This window comes from Esox lucius, chromosome 15, assembly GCF_011004845.1.
Source record: "Esox lucius isolate fEsoLuc1 chromosome 15, fEsoLuc1.pri, whole genome shotgun sequence".
NCBI classification, from domain to species: Eukaryota; Metazoa; Chordata; class Actinopteri; order Esociformes; family Esocidae; genus Esox; species Esox lucius.
The window spans coordinates 16,314,960-16,339,146 of NC_047583.1; the positions used below are offsets into that span (position 1 = coordinate 16,314,960).

Sequence of the window (24,187 nt, forward strand, 5' to 3'; positions counted from 1 at the left end):
CCTGACATTTCTGCTCTCCATTAGCAGCTGCTGTTTCCAGTACCAGTCTAGAAAAAACAGTGGACCTGATGGCGCATCAAATCCAGGTCTAGTGAAGGATCTCAGTGCTTATTCCTCAGACACATGCAGCACTTCTGCACTGCACTGAAATTGATAGGAGGAATGCTCTATGTGCCAAATACAACAGACACACTTTTTATGTGTCCTTGTTAACTATTCAGTGTGAATGCAGGTGTTCAGTTAGGATTGGAAGAGTGGGATTTAGGCACGATTAAAAGCCTTGTTCAAATTTCCGCAAAGGATTGAATTGATATTCTATTTACACCCGCTGTAGAGGTGACATTGATGGCTTAGCTTGTAAATGGCAGATAGTAATCCCTTGTGTGTCTGTTCTTTACCAAACATGTTGTCCCTAGATTAACTGTCACATTCGCTTTGGCGCCTCGTTTTTGCCTGTTCGCCAATCAGACCAAATTTTTCCTCAGCCTTTTATCCCATGCCAATATTTATTTTAAATTTGGTATAGAGCATCTATTTTTTTAATCAAAGTATTTCTCCAATATTATTGTCGTGAGGAGACAGAACACAAATTATTCATAACCAACATTTGAGTCACTAGCACTTTTTAGGGCAAATGTAAATCCTTTTGAACCCAGTAAAGAGAGTTGTTATTACATTCAATTGTATATGTATATATATGAAATGATAGTACTTAACCTTTTAGTAGGGTAACCAGCCCTACATAGTTATAACTAGTTGTAGTTCAAAGAGCCCTGAAGATCCTCAATGGCTAATTTCTTCACATTGGGTTGTTTGAGGGGTTCTAGGATCAATCTTTAAGGTTTCAATGCATTAAAGTGTACCTGGAGGCTTAGTAGGTGCAGTGTTTGAGTATATCTAGTTAGGCCATCCGCTAGAGTATGTACTTCCTGTTCTGTTATATTGTCATCACATGCCTCCCAACAAAAGCAATATGGACTGAAAACAGAGGAACATTTAAGGTGTCCAATCAGGCCCATTTAATCTATGATTAGCTAGTTTATATGCGAGAGTTAAACTTTCTGTAGATGTAATTAGGCTTACAGAAGTGAATGAATTCCTCATGAGCCAATGCAAATCCCAAAGTTAACAGTTCTGCATTCAATTAGATATGCTCATATAAATATTGTTTTATTATGTCTAATATGCATTTAAAAATAGAATATTAAAATGTGTAGTACAAATCTTAACATTAAGAACAGGAATAACATTTACTCTGAGGTGTTGCCAGGAAGAACCCTGAAAACCAAACACCTAATACGTCCTGCCTCCACTGTTCTGATAGTCTGTCACCTCTGCATTGTGTTATTAAAAAGATGCCCCCTCATATCACAAAAAAAAAACAAGTTCCTCTTAAGTTTAAAAAAATAAGATTTGCCTTGCATGTCTTGAATTTTTATGGAACCCTAAAGGTTATTCTAGGTTTAGGCTAGTGTTGGGCTAGTGTAACATATTGGAAAACAAATCAAATTTAACAGCATTATATTAAATATTAAATGCATGGCTGAAAATGCTAAATATTCACTCTAAGTTAGAATGCATTAGGAAGTCATGATATGTTGTCTCAAACGACAACCGCTGGGATGCAGACTGCCCCGGGCCAGGGTTCCTTATGCTATAGCCCAGCGTTGCCCTGCCATCTTTGCAATCAGACTCTAATGCTAGCAGCAACTGGTTCAGATTAGGCCCAGGAAATCCTCGGTGCTCTCTGTTCAAAACAATTTACCCTGACATGAGCCGAAGGGGTAGAGGTTGTGGAGGCGGAGGAGGTGTCTTCTGTTACTAGAAACGTTCGGAGTGCAAGTGAGAAAACTTTCAAAATATGACGTACATTTTCTGTCCACGCAGTATCGGTTATAAATATTACTTTTCATTCAGCTTGGCTGAAGTGGCGAAGGGCTGATTTTATAGACATAAATGCCCAATACAAATCCGCCTTACATTTACCTATTTGATCAAATCGAATACATTGCAAAAATAATTATTAATAGTATATTAATAGCCTAGTGTTATTTTGGGTATATTATCTGGATTATTATAAGACGGTTGTAGTACACGAAAATGTTAATAAAAAATTACAATAACACGCAGATTTGGCTTCCGTTGTTTTTATTGTTTTTGTGTGTTGGTGATTGTATCACTGATCATTCGATTCCCGGAATTATTATAGGGCATGTAGCTATAACAGAAGTGATCAGTGTGTTCAATATTGATTGTATCGTCATTCTAAAAAAGTAAAATACCAATGTAATTATGAAGTCTTTAAAAAATATAAATACATTTCTATGCCTATTTTTTCTTCGTAGTAGCTTAGATTTATGTTAAATCACCACGTGAGCGCCCCTTCCGCAGATGGTGTCGCTTTTCCCTGGCCCAGAACCGACAGAACAAACACTTGGAGAGAGCAAAGTAAACACGGCAACACAAATGTAATGATCCGCGGCACTCATGGAGCACCGGCTAGGACCAGACATCTTAGCCTTGGGCAAAACAATGCTTTAAATATCATAAACAAAACACAACGGTCCTTTTGTATAGAATGTGTTAGGGGCCACATTTTAGACGCGTTCACAATCCGGATATTTTTGTTTTATTTTAAATATAGGCTATTTCTTAACGAATATCTTATCTTCGTTACGTGAAAATAACAGCAACAATTTTAGCGGACTATTAAATATGTGTCTTGTCTACAAAGTTTAACAGAAGACGTCAACCGTTGTTTCTACATCCCGACAGTGACTTAGAAATCTAAGCAACAAAGCATGCTTTTGTAATATTCTACTCTCATATCTTAAACTTAAACAGATATCTTTTTGATTTTTTTACTGACATGGTCGCGTGTATAGAGAAAAAAGGAATGAAGAAAACCTGACCAATTGGTTTTGGTTTATTATAGCATCTTTCTGCATGCCCTACATACTGTCTTTAAGAGATGAATATCGGATATGCATATTATTTTATTGTGAATAATACAAATAACACACATGAAACAAATTTGACGTCTCTTATTTTATTTGAAACTAATTGTGATTCTAATGAAAACGTCGCTCCTTAGTTTCCATAGCAGGAAGTTGCTATAAATTTAATCTGAACAAAAATATCATAAATTAAGCAAAAGGGCAGTCCAGTTTAAGTGTCTCGTTGACTTAAGAGTTCGTAAAAGGGGGTTTGATTGTATTTTTACGGGCAGGAGGGTACCTCCTAAGTCAGGATAAGCGCATAAAAGAATTGCGTTATAGTTCTAACCAAATTTAACGACAGACCAAGGTCAGTCTAGTTATAAGGTACCATAGTGTAATTTCATATATGTACTCAATCTGGTAGAGTTATCAGTCTTTTCAAAGATAGTATCAATTTGCCTTTAGGAGCCTAGATCCACAAGGCTCGATGTTAGAGGTCCCAGCAACGAGTCTTGGAGTTGGTGCGGGTGTCCGTGCATTCCATGCACCGCCTGTGCGCCACCGAGGCCGGTCATAGGGTAAGAGGAAGCGCCGGGATGACTCATATTTCCCTGGAGCAAAAGCACAGAGTTCTGATCCGGGCTTTGTGGTGGAGAGAACTCATCTTCCGAGCTGGACATGAGCGACTTGCCGCCGTCAAGAGGGGACAGCTGATTCTGTTTGTTGTTGCCCGAGTTGTTGTTTTCGCTGTTCTCTCTGAAAAATATTTCAAAATTAGACAAATATCAATTTGTAGTCTATAGCATGGGCTTTGCCTATTATCATAACAATATCAGAACTGTAGCTATGCTTAACCATAACATGGAACAGGTTAACATATAGGCTACTGTTTTGTTTTTTCTCATACTTTTGGACTATTTTAATAACATTTGGTTGTGAAGTAGGCCTGTACTCAGTAGGGTGTAGCCTTTTGCATAACTTGCTAGATTGACCCAATATATTTTATTTATTAGCTAGCTTAAGTTCTCTTCATTGACGTCCAGGCTTCTTCCGTATAGACTATGAGGGTGAATATTGCTCTTCTGTAGGTAACTGTAGCGGCTAAATGCGCGTGCATGTTGCACGTGGCTAGGGAAATGCCGAACTCTTCACTGAGACAATGCTGAACTGTCATTCCATGGCCCAGGCAGTGCCACGTTCTCATTTGTGCCGAATTCAAAATGATCGAAAGTTTATCTTGCAAATTCAACAGGCTGTATTGTGAAATACGTAGGGACAACCTACAATTCATGTGCACATTCATATATTCAATGTGCACAGCACCTTAAACCAACCCTATCAATACAATCCCGTAATTGTATACAAACGTTTTCGAGTAGCCTGTGCATTAACTTTCAAAAGCAAGATTTCATTACTTAATTCGCAAATGAGATTTTAATTAGACAATGTTAAACATACAAACATCTATTATAAAATATTTGCACAATCTTTGCAAGAGGAAGGGAATCTGATTTAACTGGTCCTCAGCTGTGGCGGCTGAGTCAGTTCATAGTTAGCGGTGTATTGCCCTATCCCTGAGCAATTTCGTTCTAGAGAATACGTTGCCATAGAAATTCAACCAGGGGAGCAACATTCGTGTGCTGGTTAATCCGGAGTTTGAACTAAGAGTTAACAAAAGTTACTTAACTGCAAAACTTGATTCGTAGTAGTTTATACCTAATGTAGCCTATTTTCCACAGAACAACAAAACAAAAAACTAAAATAATATAAAAACAAACCAATACAATATTGGTTCAAAGTTGAGGAGTTTAGAAACATTAAATTCGTTTTCCTTATTTAAAAGCAGAAATTGCTAAATTAATAGTTTGCTCAAGCAATAGGCAACATTTAATTATTGCAAATTAATAATATATCGTAACATAGGCTTTCTTATTCCATATCTTGACAGCTGCAACCCGTGACCTGTAGCTCCATTTGCAGATGTCTAGATATCTAGGCTATAACTTATTCAGATGCCAGAAATATTTAGAATACAATCGAAATTGTCTAAACTCGTTCATTTGTCTACAATCGATGAAGTAACATTTGTTTCGGAGTGTCACACTTGATATTGGAAATGTTATTTACACTGGATTTTTTCTTAAATCTACAGCATTTTTATCTTTTCTAACAGATCTGTGGCAGCCTTGAATTTTGGTTGGTTTTTGGTCACAAAATCAACCCATTATTTTGTATAATTCGCCAGGACGTGCCATTACACAAAACATACCTTTCTTTAGCTTCTGCGGCTCTGTCTCTCTGGCGTCTGTTTTTGAACCAGTTGCTGACCTGCGTAGTGGTCAGTCCCGTGGCCTCGGCCAGCTCCCTTTTCTCTCGCGGGGAGGGATAGGGGTTATGCGTGTACCACTCTCTCAGGACACCCCTGGACTTCTCCTTAAAGCAATAACTGGTCTCCTCGCCGTCCCAGATCGTGCGAGGCAGTGGGAATTTCCTACGGACCCTGTATTTCCCCACCGCTCCAAGCGGTCGGCCGCGCAATTTCTCAGCCTCGACGTAGTGCGCTTTCAGCCACAGCTGCTGCAGCTTGGGATGGTTGTGCGCGGAAAACTGGTGGCTCTCCAGGATCTTATAAAGCTCTCTGAAGTTTCCTCGGTGAAAGGCAACCACCGCCTTTGCTTTTAATACACTTTCATTCTTGTGGAGGTGATCACAAGCGGGGAGAGACCACAGAAAACGACCGAGCCTCTCCAAGTTTCCTCCTTGTTGCAGGACCTCGCAAACACAGGCAACTTGCTCCTGGGTAAACCCAAACGAAGGTAGTATTGACATGATGTCGGGTCTCTCACTCCCCAGCCCAATGCCGATATCCAGAATGATGCTGAGAGTCTGTTGTTTTTCTGTCTATATATTCTTTACTGATTTGTTATTGTGTTCCAAAACCCAATGTAATCCGTCCGGGCAATATCCACTCCACCCCTGACGCGCACGGGAGATTCGGATGTTGATTGTTGGGACAATTTGTTCCTGTTGGAGATATGTCAGGCTTAAAGAGAGCGCTGCGCGATTCGTTGATTGGCTCTCCCACTGCCCTATACCCTGGCAGCCGAGCAGAACTGAGTTTGCAGCTCGGTTTCCTCCCTGGAGGGAGTACGTCAGGAGCTGAAATTGGAGCCCACCACCCCATACTCCTCAGCGTTAGCTGAGGGAGCAAAGGTACCTAAATGCTAATCAATTATTACAGACCTCTAGAATTGCAGCTTTATCATGTTCGCTCCAAAAATAAACTCATTTTATGGAGAGTTTCAGAAAAGGCTTCAAGTGAAGTTAGATATTGATGAATATCGTTAAATGATTGCATCACCAAGCATTTTATAAATGATTGCCACCGCTAACCCCTCATCTTAGTGTCGTGTTAATAGCACTCACATTTTGTATTTCCCTCCCATTTTTATAGTCTATTAATTATCAAGTAGTTTATTTTATGAGGTGATATAATTTAATAACTTCCTATGATAGTTATACGTTCCATTACTTATGTGTACCTGCCAGAAAGGTTGGGGCTTTCAGACAGGAAATACATGTAGTGTGACTACATATAACTTTGTGTAATTGTTCGTCAGGTGTTTGAAAGTTAATATTTCATGATTATCTATTGATAAATGTTATGCCTATATTGTAGAATAGTTGTAGACCTGCTATTACGTTAGGCTTAACTCAAATATAGGCCTATTTTACTGAGCTTCCAAATGAGTTGAGTAAGAAAAACATGATGGGATATAGTTCCTAACTTTATTGGAGGTCCAAAAAATATGAATAATTGTTTATTCCACTTGGCAACATAAAAAGCTAATTTGATTATAGGCTATTCAGTTCGGTTGAGGTGCTCCTGTTCACACATGCGCACCATAGGACTACCTGACTGGTCATAAAACCTGGCAATGCGTTGAACCTATGACAGCACATCAACTGATGTCCATTCATCGTTCTCCAACAGTTTTTGTCAGCTTTTCCAATTCTTTAAAATTGTCCAAATGTATCGCCTACACTATTAGATCTATATTTAAAATGGTTCTTCATCTTAGGCTATCCTTTTTATCGATTTTGTTTGGTTTTAATTAGCACTGATCTATTTTAGACTGTAACATTGTTAAATTACTGTGGTATGACATTTTTATTTTTACGAAAATATATAGCCTAAACTCAGGGCTCTCCCAAGGTTATTTTTCTCGGAGATAAATCGTCTCTCCCCTGCTGTCCTCAATGTTGTGGCGTGAAACATAAAACCTATCCATTAGTAAATGAGTTCTGTGAGTCACGGGCTCTTGGTCGTTGTTTTGAGGGATAGATCAAATGTCTTTATCTTTACCAGGATTTGCAACTTGACTCTCCCGCGACGTTGAGTAGGCTAGACGCCGGAAAGGAGCATTTCTACGGTAGACAATATTTTTTTCCGCTGTCCGTTAGGCCTACATCTTAAACCAAATGGCTTATGTGCTATTTTAATGAAATATTGTCTGATAAACTGTTAAAATATTTGGTAAGCTACTCCATACAATGTAAAGTGGGTTTAATACAGCTTTGGTTTAATTAATTGTTTTCGGCCTCTTAGACACCTGTAAAAACAAACTGTAACTACAATCTTGAATCGGTTAGTATATAGAATAGGTTATCCAGGTTCGTTTGCCTAGAAATAATTGCCTGTTACCATAACTACTCGAATATTTATTTAGGTGTAGGCTACTTTTTTGTAAATGTCATTCTAAAAACTAAGGAACAAATTAAAGTGCAGTTTAAGACCTACAGCTCACCAAAACCACCTCCTGATGAATTTTAGGCAAAAATAATATTACAACAATTCAACCGTATTGACAATAAGGAAAAATAAGGAAAACCACAGCAAATGCTCATCCCAAGTGATGTCGGCCGATAAATGTGCTCTATTGTCTCATGCAAATCAGAACACACAAGAGGTCATTAATTGCTGGTTTAAACCAGAATTTCAGCAATTACAGCTTTTTCCATTGGTCAAATTAACACACAGACTGTTGTGGTCTTGGGTACTGTATATAGGGTACTGTAAACTAATCCTACCAATGCTACTACCAGGCAACCCCCTCCCAGATACGCTTTCTCTTTTCATAATCATACGTTTATGGGTATATTGTTGTTTTGTAAATAAAGAGACTACATAAACGTTGTTTTGGCATAAATCTATCTGGGTAAGAGCGACATTTCTCAAATGTAAATGTAAAATGTGCAAGTTTGTATGAATCCCAGACGGGGTTTAACCATATAAATCAACATTCTGCAATGAATATAAGTGTTGGTCTGTCGGTCCTCGACATACGGCCTATGCCTACCTATGGGGTTCTCTCTCCCTTCTCTAAACATGCAGTGCTCTAGCAAATGAGCTGTCTGATGAGCAGCTCTCGGGTTTCTTTAATACCTCTACCACATTGCGCCGCGCCTCCTCCTTTAACCCGAGAAGCCAGGGGGATGTGCCCGATCCCAGGTTGTGATTATTTCAAGATGTGGACTCCGCTCCACTGCCCCGGGGCAACGATGACGACTGGCTACGTCTCTGCTACTGCACTCGTCGTCCGTGGACGAAAAACGAGAGGGAGAAAGAAAACGAGGCGCAAATTCATACCGAGAAAGCACTTCATAAAAACGTCACATCAAACCATCTATATGTGGCGTTTTGTAAGTTAAGATTTTTTTCTATAAAAAAGATGGCGAGAATTAGGCTATAGGCCTATATGAAAGTCCAGTAAGGCCGGGTCCACACAAGCAATAGCAGATGGTATTCGCTAAATCAAAACTGCTATTTCAGCTGTTGACTGGAACAATGCTGATTGCCTACTGTTCAAATTGTCTGAGAACTGCAATATGTTGTCTACTGACTTTCCTTTGGATATAGGCCTACTTGGATGTTTACCAATAATATGGGAGATTAATACGTTAAATAAGCGTAATTTGAATTAATGAATTTGTTGCAATATGTCTATCTTCAAACTAAGCAAAGTAGCCTGTCCATTCAATGTTTTTCATAAAACATTCATGTTATGCACTTTATTTGTTCAGATGACTTATGTTTTTACAGCTAAATATGCTTTATGTTTTATTTGTGTTAATGCTAAATTGTGCATGTTATGCCGAACTTAAGCTTATCGATATTTTTAGACAGTATCCTATGTGGTTAATTAAGTATCACTTTGTTTTATTTTTGTTCGATTGGTTTGTATTATCCTATAGGCTTATATATTGGCCTTCATATTTGTAGTAAAAGCTACAAGCCTATTCATCACTTTAAGTACCATACCCAGAATTGGTTACTGCTTTCTCAAAACACAACTGTTGACATGAGTGAGTTAAATGAAATTGGAGCCGCAATTATCAGCTTAAAAGAGTTTCCTGTCATGTTAGAAAATTAGGCCTTGTATAAGAGCACTGCGGCCACCCCCCATCAAAATCATTACGGATCACTTTCTTCACAGGCCCACCTCTTATAAGGCTGCAAAACTGTTATAGAGCAGGTCAGTAAACTGCTTTGGTCCTGGTGTTGTTAAAATGTTTCTCGATTAAAAGGCTTCACCATACGTGTTCTATATAAATATTGGCTACCACAATGTTATGAAACGTGTTGTCTTAATTTTCGAAAACACTTTACACGCTTCCAGACAACTCATAGGTTACTGGCAGAAAGGGGGCGCCAGCTTAAAAACAACGCCTCTATTAAGTTATGTAAATACAGAGATGTGATATCCACAGTGCGTAAAAGACCCCGGTGCGTTATGCAATTAATTTAAAATACCAGGAAGCACAATTAGGCATAATACAACATTGTAAACAGTAAACAAATTGGACATGTGAAACATTTTGGACCATGAAAGGAGCTGTCATGCTCTAATGGTTTTCAGACAAAGTCAAACTCCTCAATAGTCATATGGGAGTCTTATCTTCGTCGCTCCTGTTACCAAGAGATGTGTTGCTCTGGGAAATACCATTTGACCATTGTGATGGGGAGATGATGCGGTCTTCCAGCTGTTACCTATCTCAATATATCCCATTTCAGTGGATAACATACGTGTGTGTGTGAGAGAGAGATATATAGATGGATAGATAGATGTCTTATCAGGAGACGTTATAAGTACACGTTTGGACCATTTTACGCATATGTTATAGGTTGTCCTTATAGTGCAGAACCGACCATTAAATTGCCCAGGTCACACCCATTTTTGCTTTCAATGTGAAGATTGACTTAACATGTGCAGATATTTTCTCACGCCTGATAACAGCTCAATTATCTGCACACCAGGGTTGAGAAGTAACTTATTAGCTGAAATGTGGTTGGGCGAGGCCACGCCTCCTTGGAGGTCTGGAAACTATTGTGTTTCAGAAAAGGTTTGAATTAAGAGGGCTCCTATCCATTCTATTGAATGTTACATTTCAAGAAACAGACAGACACACCGTGAAGGCGTGCTTCGTATGGCTCAGCGCCGTTTTCCTTTCCAATATAAAATATGTATTCCAGAGTGTTGTTAGTTGCAATTGCTAATGCTAGTTTGCAAGATTGCAATAAATAGAAGAGAACATGGAGGAACATTGAAGAGTTATGTTGCTTTGGGATATGTGTGCTGTATGTACACAATTGAGTCAATTAAGTCATTTAAACTCCCCTGCTTAAACACCGTACAGTAGAAATTTGACTGAAAGTACTACTAGCATACTAGCGCTCTATAAAAAAAAACGACCCAAAAAGCATATTACCATCTCCCCACTGATAACCTGGCTAACTCGGTAGCTATATAACACCAGCTACACTATGGTAAACGTTTAAAATGTATCTAATTGGCACTTTATGATCCAGATGTTGACCAAGTTATATATCGCTCACGCTTTGAAATAAACGCAACTTCCTTTGATAGACGTTAATTAAATCCCGAAAAATGTTGGCCACGTTAGCAACCGCGATCAACGTGAAAGTGCAGAGAAACACGATTGGCAGTAGGTGGGAAGCAACACGTCGGTAAGCACTACGACCGAATAGATTACTCATTCGTATCCCCATGTCGTTATCCCAGGCAATTAACGTTAGCTAGTGGGCATGTTACTGCCATAGAAAAGTTATGTTCATTTCTGTGGGTGAGGGACAAATAACTTAGAAATAGTGGTAACCATTAAATGAGCTCCTAGCTGATATTGTCAGCTACAGAAGTTATGTACTTAATCTAGCTATCATGTGGAAACTAGAAAGTCCGAATCCAGAGCAACGGCATAACTTATGTTTCGGCCCAACCAAGGCATTTGTTTAACCCTTGTGCATTTTTCTCAATTTATTTTTTGATTTGGGGATCATTTTGTCTGTGTTGCAGCTAGGGGCATGATTTTTTTTGCAGAACTCTTATTTTTTGTTAAATTTTTGAAATCTAATGTCTTTAACTCTTTCATGTCTTTCATACTCTGTTTATGAATTTTGCACCCTCTTGACACCTTCGTTGACAAAAATGTCCCATTGAATTCCATTAAAAACATTTTTTTAAATCTCACTGCCATTAGAGTATAACACCATGCATTCTGTAATCTAAACATTTCATTTTGAAGAAAAGTAGTGATATTTGAAATGTTTACTGTATTCCACCACACAGACACAGACACACACACACACACACACACACACACACACACACAAGCGCGCACACACCCATACACTCACACACACATACAGACGTGCGCGCGCGCGCGCGCACACACACACACACACACACACACACACACAAGTGGGCACACCAAAACTCTTGGGGCACCTTGGTAGTCACATGGCTCAAAAAAATTTAAATAAAAATACAAGAATTTCATCCATTGGCCTACAATGGGAAAATGGTTAAATCTGGTTGAATCTGGTAGAAGAGTTTTTGTATGCACGTGTGTGTGCACGTGTGTGTGCGCGCGTGTGTGTGTGGTGGAATACAGTAAAAATTTCTAATATCACTACTTTTCTTCAAAATGAAATGCTTACATTACAGAATGCATGGTTTTATACTCTAATGGCAGTGAGATAAAAAAAAATTTTTTATGGAAGACAATGGGACATTTTTGTCAATGAAGGTGTCCAGAGGGAGTATCAGGCACTACATAAAATATACTAATGCAATCAAATAAATTTTGTCGCTATCCAAGACTCTAATCACCATCAAAGCCCCATGTCCCTACTATTTATTATACGGTAAATAATATTTTGTTAATGATTTTCTTGTAATAAATAATGAGGCAATTCAAACTGGCATATAAAGGGTTAAAATCCTGAAAATTATTTAATGTTTGGTTGTTTTGAGCAGGTTTCAAGTTGTTTAAGAGATTTATGGAAAAAAATGCTGAAAAAAATCTTAATGTTAAACACGAAGGTGTCCAAAGGGTAGTCAATTTCAGGGGCGCACAAGGGTTAAACTGGGTTCCACCTTTTTTTTTTTTACTTGTTGTCCCAAACCCTAGCTTAGCGCAGTAAATAAAAAATGTATCGGTGATATAATACGTTACTGTACCAGCAAAAGTCAATCGTGTATTCAGGTTACTGTACAGGCTAGGCTGCTTCAAAAAGACACATAGGCCTACATGTTTTCTTCAGTGGACAAAGGTTCAGTGGACAAAGGTAGTTCAGTTTTTGATGGTGAAAACGAATATAGCTAAGATAACTATAAGCCAGTGATTGCCAATGGAATTTACGCATAGGCTATATATACGTCATATCTCAAAAACCCATGTCCCCCCAAAAATAAAACGTTTCATTGTTAACAGATTTACTCTGATTTATTTACCTCTCAATTGGAATCCCAGAAACGCTTGTGGACCTAGGTAAACTTGCCTATTGGTGGTGGGTCTGCTGGAGCTACGTACCACGCAGCGACCCCTGGCCTCTCATTAGTGGGACGTGGAGCAGCGGAGAACTGCTCTCTCCAGTTCGTGTTACATATGACTTGCAGTCTGCTGTGCCGCATTAAATGTCAGCTTTGAAACCCTCCAAAAGATCAGAGGTCACCTTTTTTAATAAGGCCTCAGATCTGGGGAGGTTCAGTTCTTTTATAGCTCGTCCACGCATGTTTTACAGTGCACTATTTAAATTGTGGAAAATGTGACACATCTTGTTTGTTACACTATTCGTAACATTAAAATATGGTTGAATTGGAGTGTACAGTATTTATATTGGTTATTTTTCGAAGACAATATATGCAATACATGAATTGCTTTGTAAGGTACTGTACTTAAAATAAAAATATTAAACAGATTTATACATTTCCTTTAAAGGGACTGATTGTGCTGTTCATTTTCTTCTAATCTACGGGCACAATTAACAGGTGGAGTTTGGATATTTCCTGGGCCCCCACCCCGTGAGACCAATAGAATTTGGGCCCCTATTGCCAATGGGACATTGTTCAGGGCTTCTACAAAGCCGTTTTCAACCTCTTCAATATTATAGGAGGAGTTACCTGATACCCAACAATCAGCTAATCCAATGCCCATGGCGACGAGGTCACCTGTGCACAGGTAACCATACACCAGTTACCTGCCTTTCCCTCTCCTTTTCATCCCCTCCCTCTCTGGACTTCCTCACCATTGAGTGAGCGGGGACAAACACCTTCTGTTTATTTGGGTCAGCCATAAAAAGCATCCATGTAAAGGATAAAACCTGAAGACCTGTCTCGAAACCACTATAATTTAACAATCCATCCATGCATCCATTCCCCCGCCCTTTCTACCCGCTTTATCTTACTTAGCCTTATATAGCCAGCGGAGTGAATCAGAATTGGGCGGAAGATTGTGGAAAATCCCCCAAAGCCATGTGAGCAGATCAGGATATCTCTGAACAGACACAGTGCCTGTGAGTGACAGCACTTCAGCTTCATTTGTCCACATGTTGGTCTGCTGAGTGAGACAGGGAGGGCTTGCTGCAGGTTATCCCAGGGAAAGGGCCCTTGGACAGGACTGTAGGGAGCTGTGGACCCCCCACTCCTAGGAGCAGTACCTCTGGAAATCTCATTGCTGTTTATTTGAATTACAGGGGCTGAGATGAGAAAAGGAGGGCTAATGAAGTCCAGGTTGCCAGGCATGTGTAAACGATCACTGCAGGTTTGCAGAGTGCAGTTGTAGGCTTGTTGGATTAGGACACGCCTGTTATACCCTCATCCTCACAGAGTTTGGCTCTTTAAGCTTTTTAAATATATAGAAGACGTATGCTTCCTGTCTCAAGAATTTATTTCCACTGTAGACATAACATTAAACACAAACCCAACTTGAATGTTTAATTAAGAAATAATCTAGAAATAACGTAGTCATGGTAAAGGGCCAAAGAAAAACTCCATAACAATAGGTTTACTAGTTTTATATTTTTATAAATATAAACTTTTAATGCAGTATGGAGATTTAGAAAAATACATTCACATCATTTCAGAATACAAACATACAGTCCAAGCAAAAAATAACAACATAAGAACAAAACAAAAATCTGTTTTACCATATGTCTATGGCTCAGTTTTTTATATGACAAAGTTGTTCTGTAATGTCGTCTTCATGTCCGTTTGCATTCTGTTCATAGCTCTACTTTGAGTGGGGGTTTATGTCATGGAGTCTGACAGTTGAAAATGTACTGGCCACTCAGTGTACATGGATCAATGTCTGACTGTCTTATTGGTATGTGTAAATGACATCTGCTGCCATGCGGTTGACATGGGCTATTATGGTTTTGTATTGTGTGTGGCGTTCAAGTCTTTTTAAAAATATATATATGCCCCCCCGATTTTCTCCCCAATTCTGTGGTAGTTAATTGTAGTTACAAACTGTTCTCATCACCGCAAGTTCTAACAGCTGGGAAGAGTTGAAGATCGCGACCTGCTATTCTGCCTCTTTTTACACTGCTTGCCCAAACAGTAGCAGAATCAACACGTCTGAGATCACACTCCCTTGACTAACGACCCACTAACTTTCTTAGCTTGTGGGCACCCAACCCATCTGAGGGAGTCACCAGAACTTGGTAGCCACAGTCTTATTTAGAAAACAATAATTAAAAGTAAAAGGCACTAGTAACCAAAACATTCTAATATTATTAACTCATTTTGCCATGCAAAGGGACGCACTAGAAATCCCTCTCCATATAAAACACAATGGACTACGTGTCTCTCCTAAAAGAAAGTACGTCCCTTCCAGTTTCTCATAGAAAAACACACACAAACAGGCACACCAGGCAATAAAATACATACAGTATGTGCTTGCATCTTTGTAGAAAAATATCATTGATGTATATTTTTACAGAGACAATTTGAGAGACATTTAGAAATGAATGATGGAACATACTGTTGCCAAACCTAAGAAACAGCATATAGTGGTCTTACTATGTTCAAATAGAGACATTGTAACAACCCTTTTATAACGTCTCACTGTCTCCAATAATGGTTGAAGCTTGAAATACAGTATGTTATACACATAACAAATATCACAGTATAGATTTTCTAAGGTTTGATCATTCCGACAAGTCCAGAGGGAAAGGTAGGTTCTTTGAAGCTACAATCTTCTGTTGTAGGGTTTTAATGTTAGTGCAAATTAAGAGAGGTCAGTGCAGCCTGACATTCTACGGGGCAGAAAGGCACATTCATTTCTTCTTGAGTCCCTTGAACCACAACCATGCCATTAGTGTGATGACTCATCCTCAGCCCAAATGTACTTGGATGCTTGACTTAAACAACGGAGGATTTGATGACTAAATTACTGAATGCACATTGATGGTCCTGCTATTTGTATGTGGTTTAATGTGTTTTTCAGTGCAGCAATTGCAGTGATTTCAGGGAACATTTTCATAGGGACACTCCCTCCTCCTACTAAATGACCTTTTTGGTTTGACCCAGATGACGCATTTAGTTTGGAGGAACATTAATGTCACATGACCATGGCCATTCCAACACCTGCTTCTGCAGATCAAGTCCACTCAACAGGAAGTAGCAGGTGTTGTCTATAAAAAATGCACACTTAAAATGTGGTTCAAATGCATGCAATGAACTTCTGCCTCAGCGTATCTTAATTGGATCATACTGTCTTCGGAGGAATCTTCCTGCACAGCAGGAATTGCAAACTAGTAGTGTATACATGGTTTAAAAAGGCTTCTAAGTTTTTATATTCTTCAATGTAGAATTTAACACCAACAAAAAATATCAACCCCCAATTATTATAAGCCACGTGAAAATTGAAAAAGCCAATTGAAAATGTCCTTGTTGCTGGAGTATTTCCTGCTATGTGAAAATGGCTCAAATTAAGAAACGGTATTTGCATTTCTGACTTTCTGCAGGCATATTGATGAGACTCAGGGCTTTTCAAAGGTTTCATTAGGATGAATTCATGGTGCCAATCCAAGGTATTTGTGTCTGAATAGAGTGCATTGTAAGGTAAAATGTACATAACAGTAGTAAATAATTTAACATGATAATGCATGGTAAAAAAAAAAACACACACACAAAAAAGTAAAAAGATTCACCACATCACTGCTTACGCAGATAGGAGTGCTTATAAAAGGTTGTAGGTTACAGGTTAAAGGTCAACCATGTCCTCATCCATCTGCACTGTCTGTAATTTAGCCAGCTCCTTCTCCTCCCTCGGCTCCATCTCCCCACACATGACCCGCACCATCTCATTCACCCCACCACCACTCGGATCCACCTTGTTCTCCGAAACAGACATGTAGTTGTTGTTCATGCCTGGGCCCAACAGGTGTGAGGTGGGGATAGGGTCCTGACTGTGGCCCCTGAGGTACTCCCCGGGATGGAGGTGGCGGCCGTTATGGTCCGTTTGGGCCATCAGAGGGGTGCTGACGGTGAGGGTGGTATAGACTTCAGGCTCTGGACTAGAGGAGCTGACCGTGGTTACGTCAGAGATGGAGGTGGGGGCCTTGCTGGAGGTGACCTCGTCTGAGTTCAGTGGGGCTGAGCAGTAGCTGAGCTGCCCACTAGGGTCTAGGTGAAGGCTGTGATGGTAGGAGTATACCCCACTGTCCCCGCCTCCATCAAGGGGTTCCTTTTTGATAGAGGTCTGTCCAGCATTGCCCATGCTGTAGAGCACTGTGCTGGGGTGTGTAGGGGCCATGGCCAGCTTGTCCTGGTGCTGGTGGTGGTAGGAGTCCTCACTGGAAGAACTGACTGCTACATTGTTCATTTGGACTGTACCTGGGATATTCAGACGATAGATTATTAGCCTACGCATGTTCTACCTCCATCATGTGAAATTACTTTATACTCTCATCTCTGAACCACCATAACCTCCCTGTAAATCTCTGGCTTTAGATTTACTCTTCTTAACTTACAACAGAATTTCAATTGAAATCTCTGCTGTGTCTCTCTAACACTTCCTGGCTTTTGAAGCAGACCCCGTGGGACCCAGGAGAGTTTTATTGATGTAAAGGCCTGCTATTGGCCAACGGGAATGCTTTTTTTCCATTTCACTTTTCTGTTGCCCTGGTATTAGTTCTCTGCTTTGTGTCAAAATGTTGTAATGACTCTCCTCGTTAGTATGGTTTTCAGTCCTATGATTGTCTGAAACAGATTCTCCTCTCTCCCCCTGAGGTCAAGCGTGTGCAGTGATGATGACTGATGATGACTTCAGAACCTGTGTTCCATTGATCTCTATCATTTTCCAGGACCACCATATATCACCACACAAGATAATGGAGTGTGTGTGTGCATCAAGACCCACCTCATTGCAGCGTAATAAAGCATCTGGGCTCAGACCCAAAGTCACGAAGGCCAAATGCTAATGCAGCTGACATTGAATGGATAACAGTGCTGGTGAATACACCCAGTGCTATTTCAACCCAGGGCTCATACATTTGACTGAAGATGGCCTGGTTGCAATATTTACAATGTGGTCGTTTCCCACCATTTTCTCTGACATACTTAGTCTATCTTTCATTAGCAATGAAGATCAAATGAAATCTTAACATGCTAGAGAACAAAAATATTACTCACTAATGGTATGTGAATTTCCTCATTTCTATGACAGATCTGACAACCAGGTAGACACGTGAGGTGAAGCCAACCCACCTTGTGAGAGTGCCGAGGAGGAGGAAGAACCAGAGGGGAGCTGGAGAGAAGAAAGACCCACGCTGCTGTTGAGCAGTGAGGCCCCGTCGCCGTTGGATACACCACTGGGCACGTGGACCAGACTGTAGCCACCCAGTTGGAGCGCCCCTGAAGACGAGTTGAACGTGAGGACCGACGAGCCGCCGTTTTGTGCTGCCATGCCTGGAACCCCCTCCAGCTTCACCTCTGCCCCGTTCACACAGCTGGAGTAGGAGGCATAGTCCACACTGGAGCTCCCAAGCCCTTTGTCCTGGCCAACCTGCATCTGCACGTCCACGCCAGAGGCCCCCATCAGGACACCGCCAGAGGACCGCAAGGGGTTGAAAGCCAGGGGCTGGACGCCAAGATTGAGGCCATTGAACAGGATGTTGCCAGGGGCCTGGAGGTAAGAGGAGCCACTGTTATGGAAGACAGCGGAGGGGTTGCTGGTCACGAGGTTCCCATTGAAGAGCACTCCACTGCTGGAACCAGGGGGAATCTTAATGTCTCCGATCTGTTGGATGACCACCCCACTGTCCAAGGACCCGGAGAGGGCCCCGCGGGTCATTGTGCCGTCAGATGAGTTCGAGAGGGGACGTGGAGAGAGCTCTTCCTGCCCTTTACTAGACTCGTCCTCTGTGCTGTGGTTGCCATCAGATTCACTAAGGGGGGAAAAAGTCATAGAGAGTGGTATGTCATGAACTGTCTGAAATATGTCCTGCTCTACACTTTTTGTAGGTTTGAATCTAACGATGGGATTGTGTCAAGTGGAATTTAGGTCAGAGAAATAAGTTGTGTTACTGGTTTGACTTATGTTGCTGTCATTTGTGAGTGCAGAGGCGGAGTCTTGCTACCTGGCAGTGAGTGAGACTGACTGAAACCAAAAAGACATAGAAAGACCTGTGATAAAGTAAATGTATGTGAACCTTTCTCACTCAGACTGATTGTGTATGTGTGCTTGTGTGTGTGTGTGTGTGTGTTTGATTGCTTATGTGTGTGCATATGTCTGTTAATTTATGTTCCATAAATTAATAAAATATTGTATCACTAACTACCAAGGAATAGGCTAAACTGCCATTGCCAGTATAAACATACTGCCAAAATAAATTATTATTTGCATACTAAGAAGTGTGGTTGATTTGTCAAGGGAACTTTAACCGTACCTCAACTATAATCCTATTCAATTACAGATCTGAATAGAATGTTTGTGGTCACAACAAGAGAGGTGATCCTTCAAGATCTCACAAACATGGCTTGAAAGACGAAAGTGGTGAGTACCAAACGTTTTTACCACATGGAGAGTAAATTGGATTACAGCACGCCTTTAATTATGCCACTTAAGGACAGTAGGTTACACGACGTTACGACCTACAGTGGGCCTGCCATTTGGTACAATCAATTAAAGGGTGCCAAACGCCATCAGGATGACAACCCAAATGGTCAAATACCATATTATTATTATTTTTAATCGCTGATTGACATAAATTCGATTTTTCTCTCTGTAAAGCTTCCCTTTTGATGTTTAACAATGTCTGAAAAACACTACGAACACTATTGAACAATGGCATTTGCTAATGTTTTTTTTTATACATCGTGAATGAGTGATTGAAACAGCTGCATTTCCCTCGCCATAAAAAAGACGGGCTCTCTGAAATGAAGTGCCCCATTGATTGAAAAACATTTTGCTTCATCGTCCGGAGTCCTTTACCCCAGTTAAGAAATAAGGGGAGGCTACAGTCTATTCATTTTAACCATGAATTATCTCAATTACTCCAGCTTAAAATGTCGTTTTGTCGTTGTACAATAATTTAAGTATAGCATTAGTGTCAATACAACTATTTGCTTTCACAGACTAAACTGAAGTCGACTTCAAAAACAAAAAACGTGCTTCAAGCAAATATTCCTTTGAGCAGTTTATGACATCATCTTTCGGGAAGTGTGTGTGTGTGTGTGTGTTCGTGCGTGCGCGCGTGTGTATATGTGTGTGTTTGCGCGAGATAGACAGAAAGTAATAGGTCACCTCCACCAGGTGCGCACGAGCTTTGTTCACAGAGAAGAAAACATAAAACGAAGAGAATATTTGTATTTTCTGAGCTGGGGGAGTTTCAAATGAAATGCTGAAGGGGAGGTATTCCGATTCCCTTCGGCTTAAGAGGAAAAGTAAATAACCAAAATGATTTATGAGGTGAGGGAAAATAATTGGATTCAGTTAGTTTTGAACACACACACACACAAACACACATCCACAAACTCACACAAACTGTAAGAAGTGTATTTATTCTTAGGCTACTTAACCATATCAATTTATTAGCCAGTAATAAAGCTAAACATGCAAAATGTATATCAACATTATAACACGATTTAGACTATACAACTTCAATTTGGAAGAGTAGGATATGTTTGCTCTTAGTGCCTGAACACGCAAACGAAACACGATCTAGATGGCAACAGCCTCATATTTCAAAACATTAGCCGCGTGTACAGTATGCAACCTGGTACACTTTTTTGTTTCGGAATTAGCCTATCTAATGTTAATGATTTACGCTGTCAGCTCACACACCTACGGGCGATTATCTTGCGGATAGTTAGAGGCTACAGTCAGGTATGTGTATAGTAGTCAACAAAGCAAGCCCGCTCGACCTTGCCAGCAATAAAAATAATATTTCAAAATGCTTGTTATTCATTTAAAGTTATTCATATGAAGGTGCCATTACGCACACTAGGCCATTTTCGGAAAATCAAGCAGTCAATTACAACGTATTATTTCTCACCTTTTTGATTGTGCTTCAGACGGATTTCTGTCCCTCTGTCTCCTATTTTTGAACCAGTTGCTGACCTGTGTCAAGGAGAGTCCCGTGATTTTAGCAAGGTTTCTTTTCTCGGCTGGAGAAGGGTATCTGTTCTGCTTGTAAAGATCCTTCAGCGCATTGCGGGACCTCTCTTTGAAGCAGTATACTGTCTCTTCACCGTCCCAGATAGTCCGGGGGAGTGGGTACTTTCTCCGCAGGCGATATTTATCCACCGCGCCCAGGGGTCTCCCTCGCGCTTTCTCGGCCTCAGTGTACCGTGCCTTGTACCATAAGTCTTGCAGTGAGGAGTGGTTGGACGGACTGAAGCTGTGGTTCTCTAAAATACTGTAGAGCTCCTGGTACCGAGCCTGGTGGAAAGCGACAAGAGCTTGGGCTTTTAGGATGCTTTCGTTGCCACGTAGTAGGTCACTCTGAGGTAAGGACCATAAAAACCTGGCCAGCCGGTCCACATTGCCTCCTTGCTGCAGAGCCTCGCAGACGCACGCCACTTGCTCCGGGGAGAAAGCCAGCGAGGAAGTCGCGCTCACCAGAAGTTCACTGTGGACGGCATCAGTGTTCGAAGTTGCGCGCTCCATAGACAACTCCGCGGTATCCAGCGACAGAAGCTTGATACACTCTCGCTTGTCCGTCTTCACATTTTCCTTCTTGATGTCATTTGAAATTGTGACTTCTCCTGAAGAAGAAGACATTTTTCAAGCCTTCCTGGTAAGTCACTCCTCCCTGGTTTCGGCAAGCCTTCAGCCGATCAGGTTACCACCTCGCCATGCGAACGCGATCGAATATCTGGCAGCAGCTGTAAGTGGATAGCTCTCCTCTTTCGTTCCAACGTGACTTTTACTCTGCGGGAACTATAACAAGGGGGCATTGGGATTTGTCTGAGGGAGAGCCACCCTATTGGCTCCAAATAGCTCCGCCAGGGAGGAGCGACTGCGGTTCGGAGACGAATGTTCAGTTTGCAGCTGTCACTCAAACATGACGTAGGCATACTGTATATCAGAGGTTTACCTGCACAAGGTGAATGTCTTTGAGATTTTGGTATGGGAGCGGAAAAAACTACCCATATTGTCCGTTTTATGGCCTACGTACTTTTGATTGGATTAACTGCATGCCTACTATGCGATATCGGAAGGCCTTTTTTTCTGAAAGAAAATATTGATTAGATGAAATATCAGCCTACTGTTGCCTTTCATTCCAAATTCGATGCATATATAAAAAATCAGCTCACATATTAACACTAATGGAAAGAAAGGGTAATATAGAAAATTCATTTTCATAATGCGACTGGAATAGCCTATATATATATGATTCATAGACCTATTATACACAAAATCTATTATACACCGAATCTAACTTTGTGGAAAGGTGCTGCTGGTCGTAAACAATATAGGGACAGTATACACAAAATCAAATTGAGTCGCCCAACATTTATGTACACTATAAAATTGCCTACGCTAAATATTGCGCACAGTGGGTGGATGAGTAGGAACTTTGAGTTTTTTCTATAGACTACATTACAGTAATTTTTTATTTGTGTGAACATTAATAGAGCTATTCAATTTTAATATAATTTGCTATTAATAATACAGATTTTATACATAAAATATGAGTGTACTATAATCTTATCCATATTCTATTTTTTGTTGTAGTTGCTGATAAAAGCTAGCCGTCTGCTTAGAAGAATGAGAATATACAAACACATTAACTTTGTTAGCTTTACATAATGTTTAGGCTATTTTTAAAATACAAACACGTTGGATATGAACAACCATTTTAATATCTTACATTTGAGAATAACAAAATTTATTACATTTGTCTATTCTGTGTTGTGCGCTTTGAGGAACCATTAACTAGGAACCATTGTTCCACTAACTTTTTCATCAGGACATTGTTTATGTAACACATTTGACCCCTTTCGTTAATATCACATCTTAGTTAGCTAGTTCATTGTTAACATCTTATTTCGATTATTTATATTCTTTGTAGAGATGGATGACCAAGGGTGTCCGAGATGCAAGACAACAAAATACAGGAATCCTTCCCTGAAACTGATGGTGAATGTTTGTGGACACACGCTGTGAGTAACTGTTCTTGCTAACTGCTATCCAGCTGATCAAGTAGTAGTATGTCATATGCGAGCTAAGTTAGCCTGTCTAGCTAATATTAGTTGCGTCTTTTCAACCCGGCTTTAGATTAATAGGTATTGCCAGACAACAACATAAAGGAATATAACATGAACAGTTTTTGTAGCTAGATGAACTATGCAGCTAAACTGAAAGTGACGTGTAACTAGCTTTAAGGTGTATGTCACCATACGTTTGCATGTTTCCATGATCATTTTCTGTCTGCAACATAAACACATCCCTCGCCTCAGTGTCTTATTCACAAGCTGTATCGTAACAGCATGTCTCTTTTCTTAATCTATATCTATACCTATATGTATATATGAACAATGCTGGCTTGTTGACTTTGGATTACTAGAAAATAAGATTCTGATTCTACTTAACCTGCTCAAGTCCCTTCTCTTTGGAATTAACAGAAAAATATAAAAATAAAGCAGTCTCAATTTATTTCCTCCAGTTTTTAACCCAGTCTTCAGCCCAGTCTCCCAATGGAGAGGAGATAGGTTAATTTTATTGGTGTTGTTTTGCTGTGACAGTGAAGTATAAAGAAAATGCTGGTGTCGGCTAGAGCATATGTTTGACCCTGCATGTTTATTGACCGTACCATCACGAAGTGGCAGTGCTTCGTCATCAGGTCAGCAAACTCATAACTCACAGCTTCTGTTATGTCTAGACAAGGGGTCACTCTGGGAGAAAATTAAAATAACTTTGCAATGAAGTAATTTAGAGAAATGTCCTTCCCTAGCTTCGGTCACCTTGATGGTGCTCTTTATAGCTGTTTACCAGATTATGTTGGCACTGCTAGGAAACTGCAACAACATATTTGGCCACTGTCTTTAACTGTCCAGTCTCTTGAATTCTGTTTTTTCGACAGCTTTTGATTTCAAGATTTTGTGCTATGTACATGTGCTATGGACCACCTCAGAAGGTAGATAAACCAACGTGCATTCATTGAGAAACAAGGGTTCAAAGTAGGAACAAATGCTAATTTAATTGGAAATCCCAGTGTAAAACACTATATATATAATTTTTTTCTGTCTTCTTATATAATTGTTAATGGTTGCTTAAGGGATATGTGTTATGTTAATACCATATTAACGGACATAGAGATATTTCTTTCCAATCAATCTCAATACACTCTCCCATAATGACCAACTGAAAACATTACTAGATTATATATATATATATATATATATTTATATATATATTTTTTAAAAATATCTTAT

The 24,187-nt window shown here is 40.0% G+C and overlaps 3 protein-coding genes across 3 annotated transcripts in view; 1 reads left to right on the plus strand and 2 right to left on the minus strand.

Moving 5' to 3' along the window:
- Positions 1–3,033: 3,033 nt before the first annotated feature.
- LOC105015564 (homeobox protein six1b) lies at positions 3,034–6,041 on the minus strand. Its single transcript, XM_010878826.3, has 2 exons — positions 5,209–6,041; positions 3,034–3,695 (listed from the first exon to the last, which is right to left on the minus strand). Exons 1-2 carry the CDS (start codon positions 5,766–5,768, stop codon positions 3,401–3,403), a joined length of 855 nt encoding a protein of 284 aa, XP_010877128.1. The 5' UTR covers positions 5,769–6,041; the 3' UTR covers positions 3,034–3,400.
- Positions 6,042–14,326: 8,285 nt separating this feature from the next.
- six4a (SIX homeobox 4a) lies at positions 14,327–21,545 on the minus strand. Its single transcript, XM_010878825.4, has 3 exons — positions 20,803–21,545; positions 18,014–18,693; positions 14,327–17,140 (listed from the first exon to the last, which is right to left on the minus strand). The coding sequence occupies exons 1-3, from the start codon at positions 21,528–21,530 to the stop codon at positions 16,509–16,511; spliced, it is 2,040 nt and encodes a 679-aa protein (XP_010877127.1). The 5' UTR covers positions 21,531–21,545; the 3' UTR covers positions 14,327–16,508.
- The window catches only part of mnat1 (MNAT1 component of CDK activating kinase), a 48,318-nt gene continuing 45,661 nt past the window's right edge, over positions 21,531–24,187 (plus strand). Inside the window, exons 1-2 of the mRNA XM_010878824.4 lie at positions 21,531–21,546; positions 22,825–22,915. Of these exons, the coding sequence (XP_010877126.1) occupies positions 22,827–22,915 (89 nt within the window). The 5' untranslated portion in view covers positions 21,531–21,546; positions 22,825–22,826. The remainder of the gene's footprint in view (positions 21,547–22,824; positions 22,916–24,187) is intronic.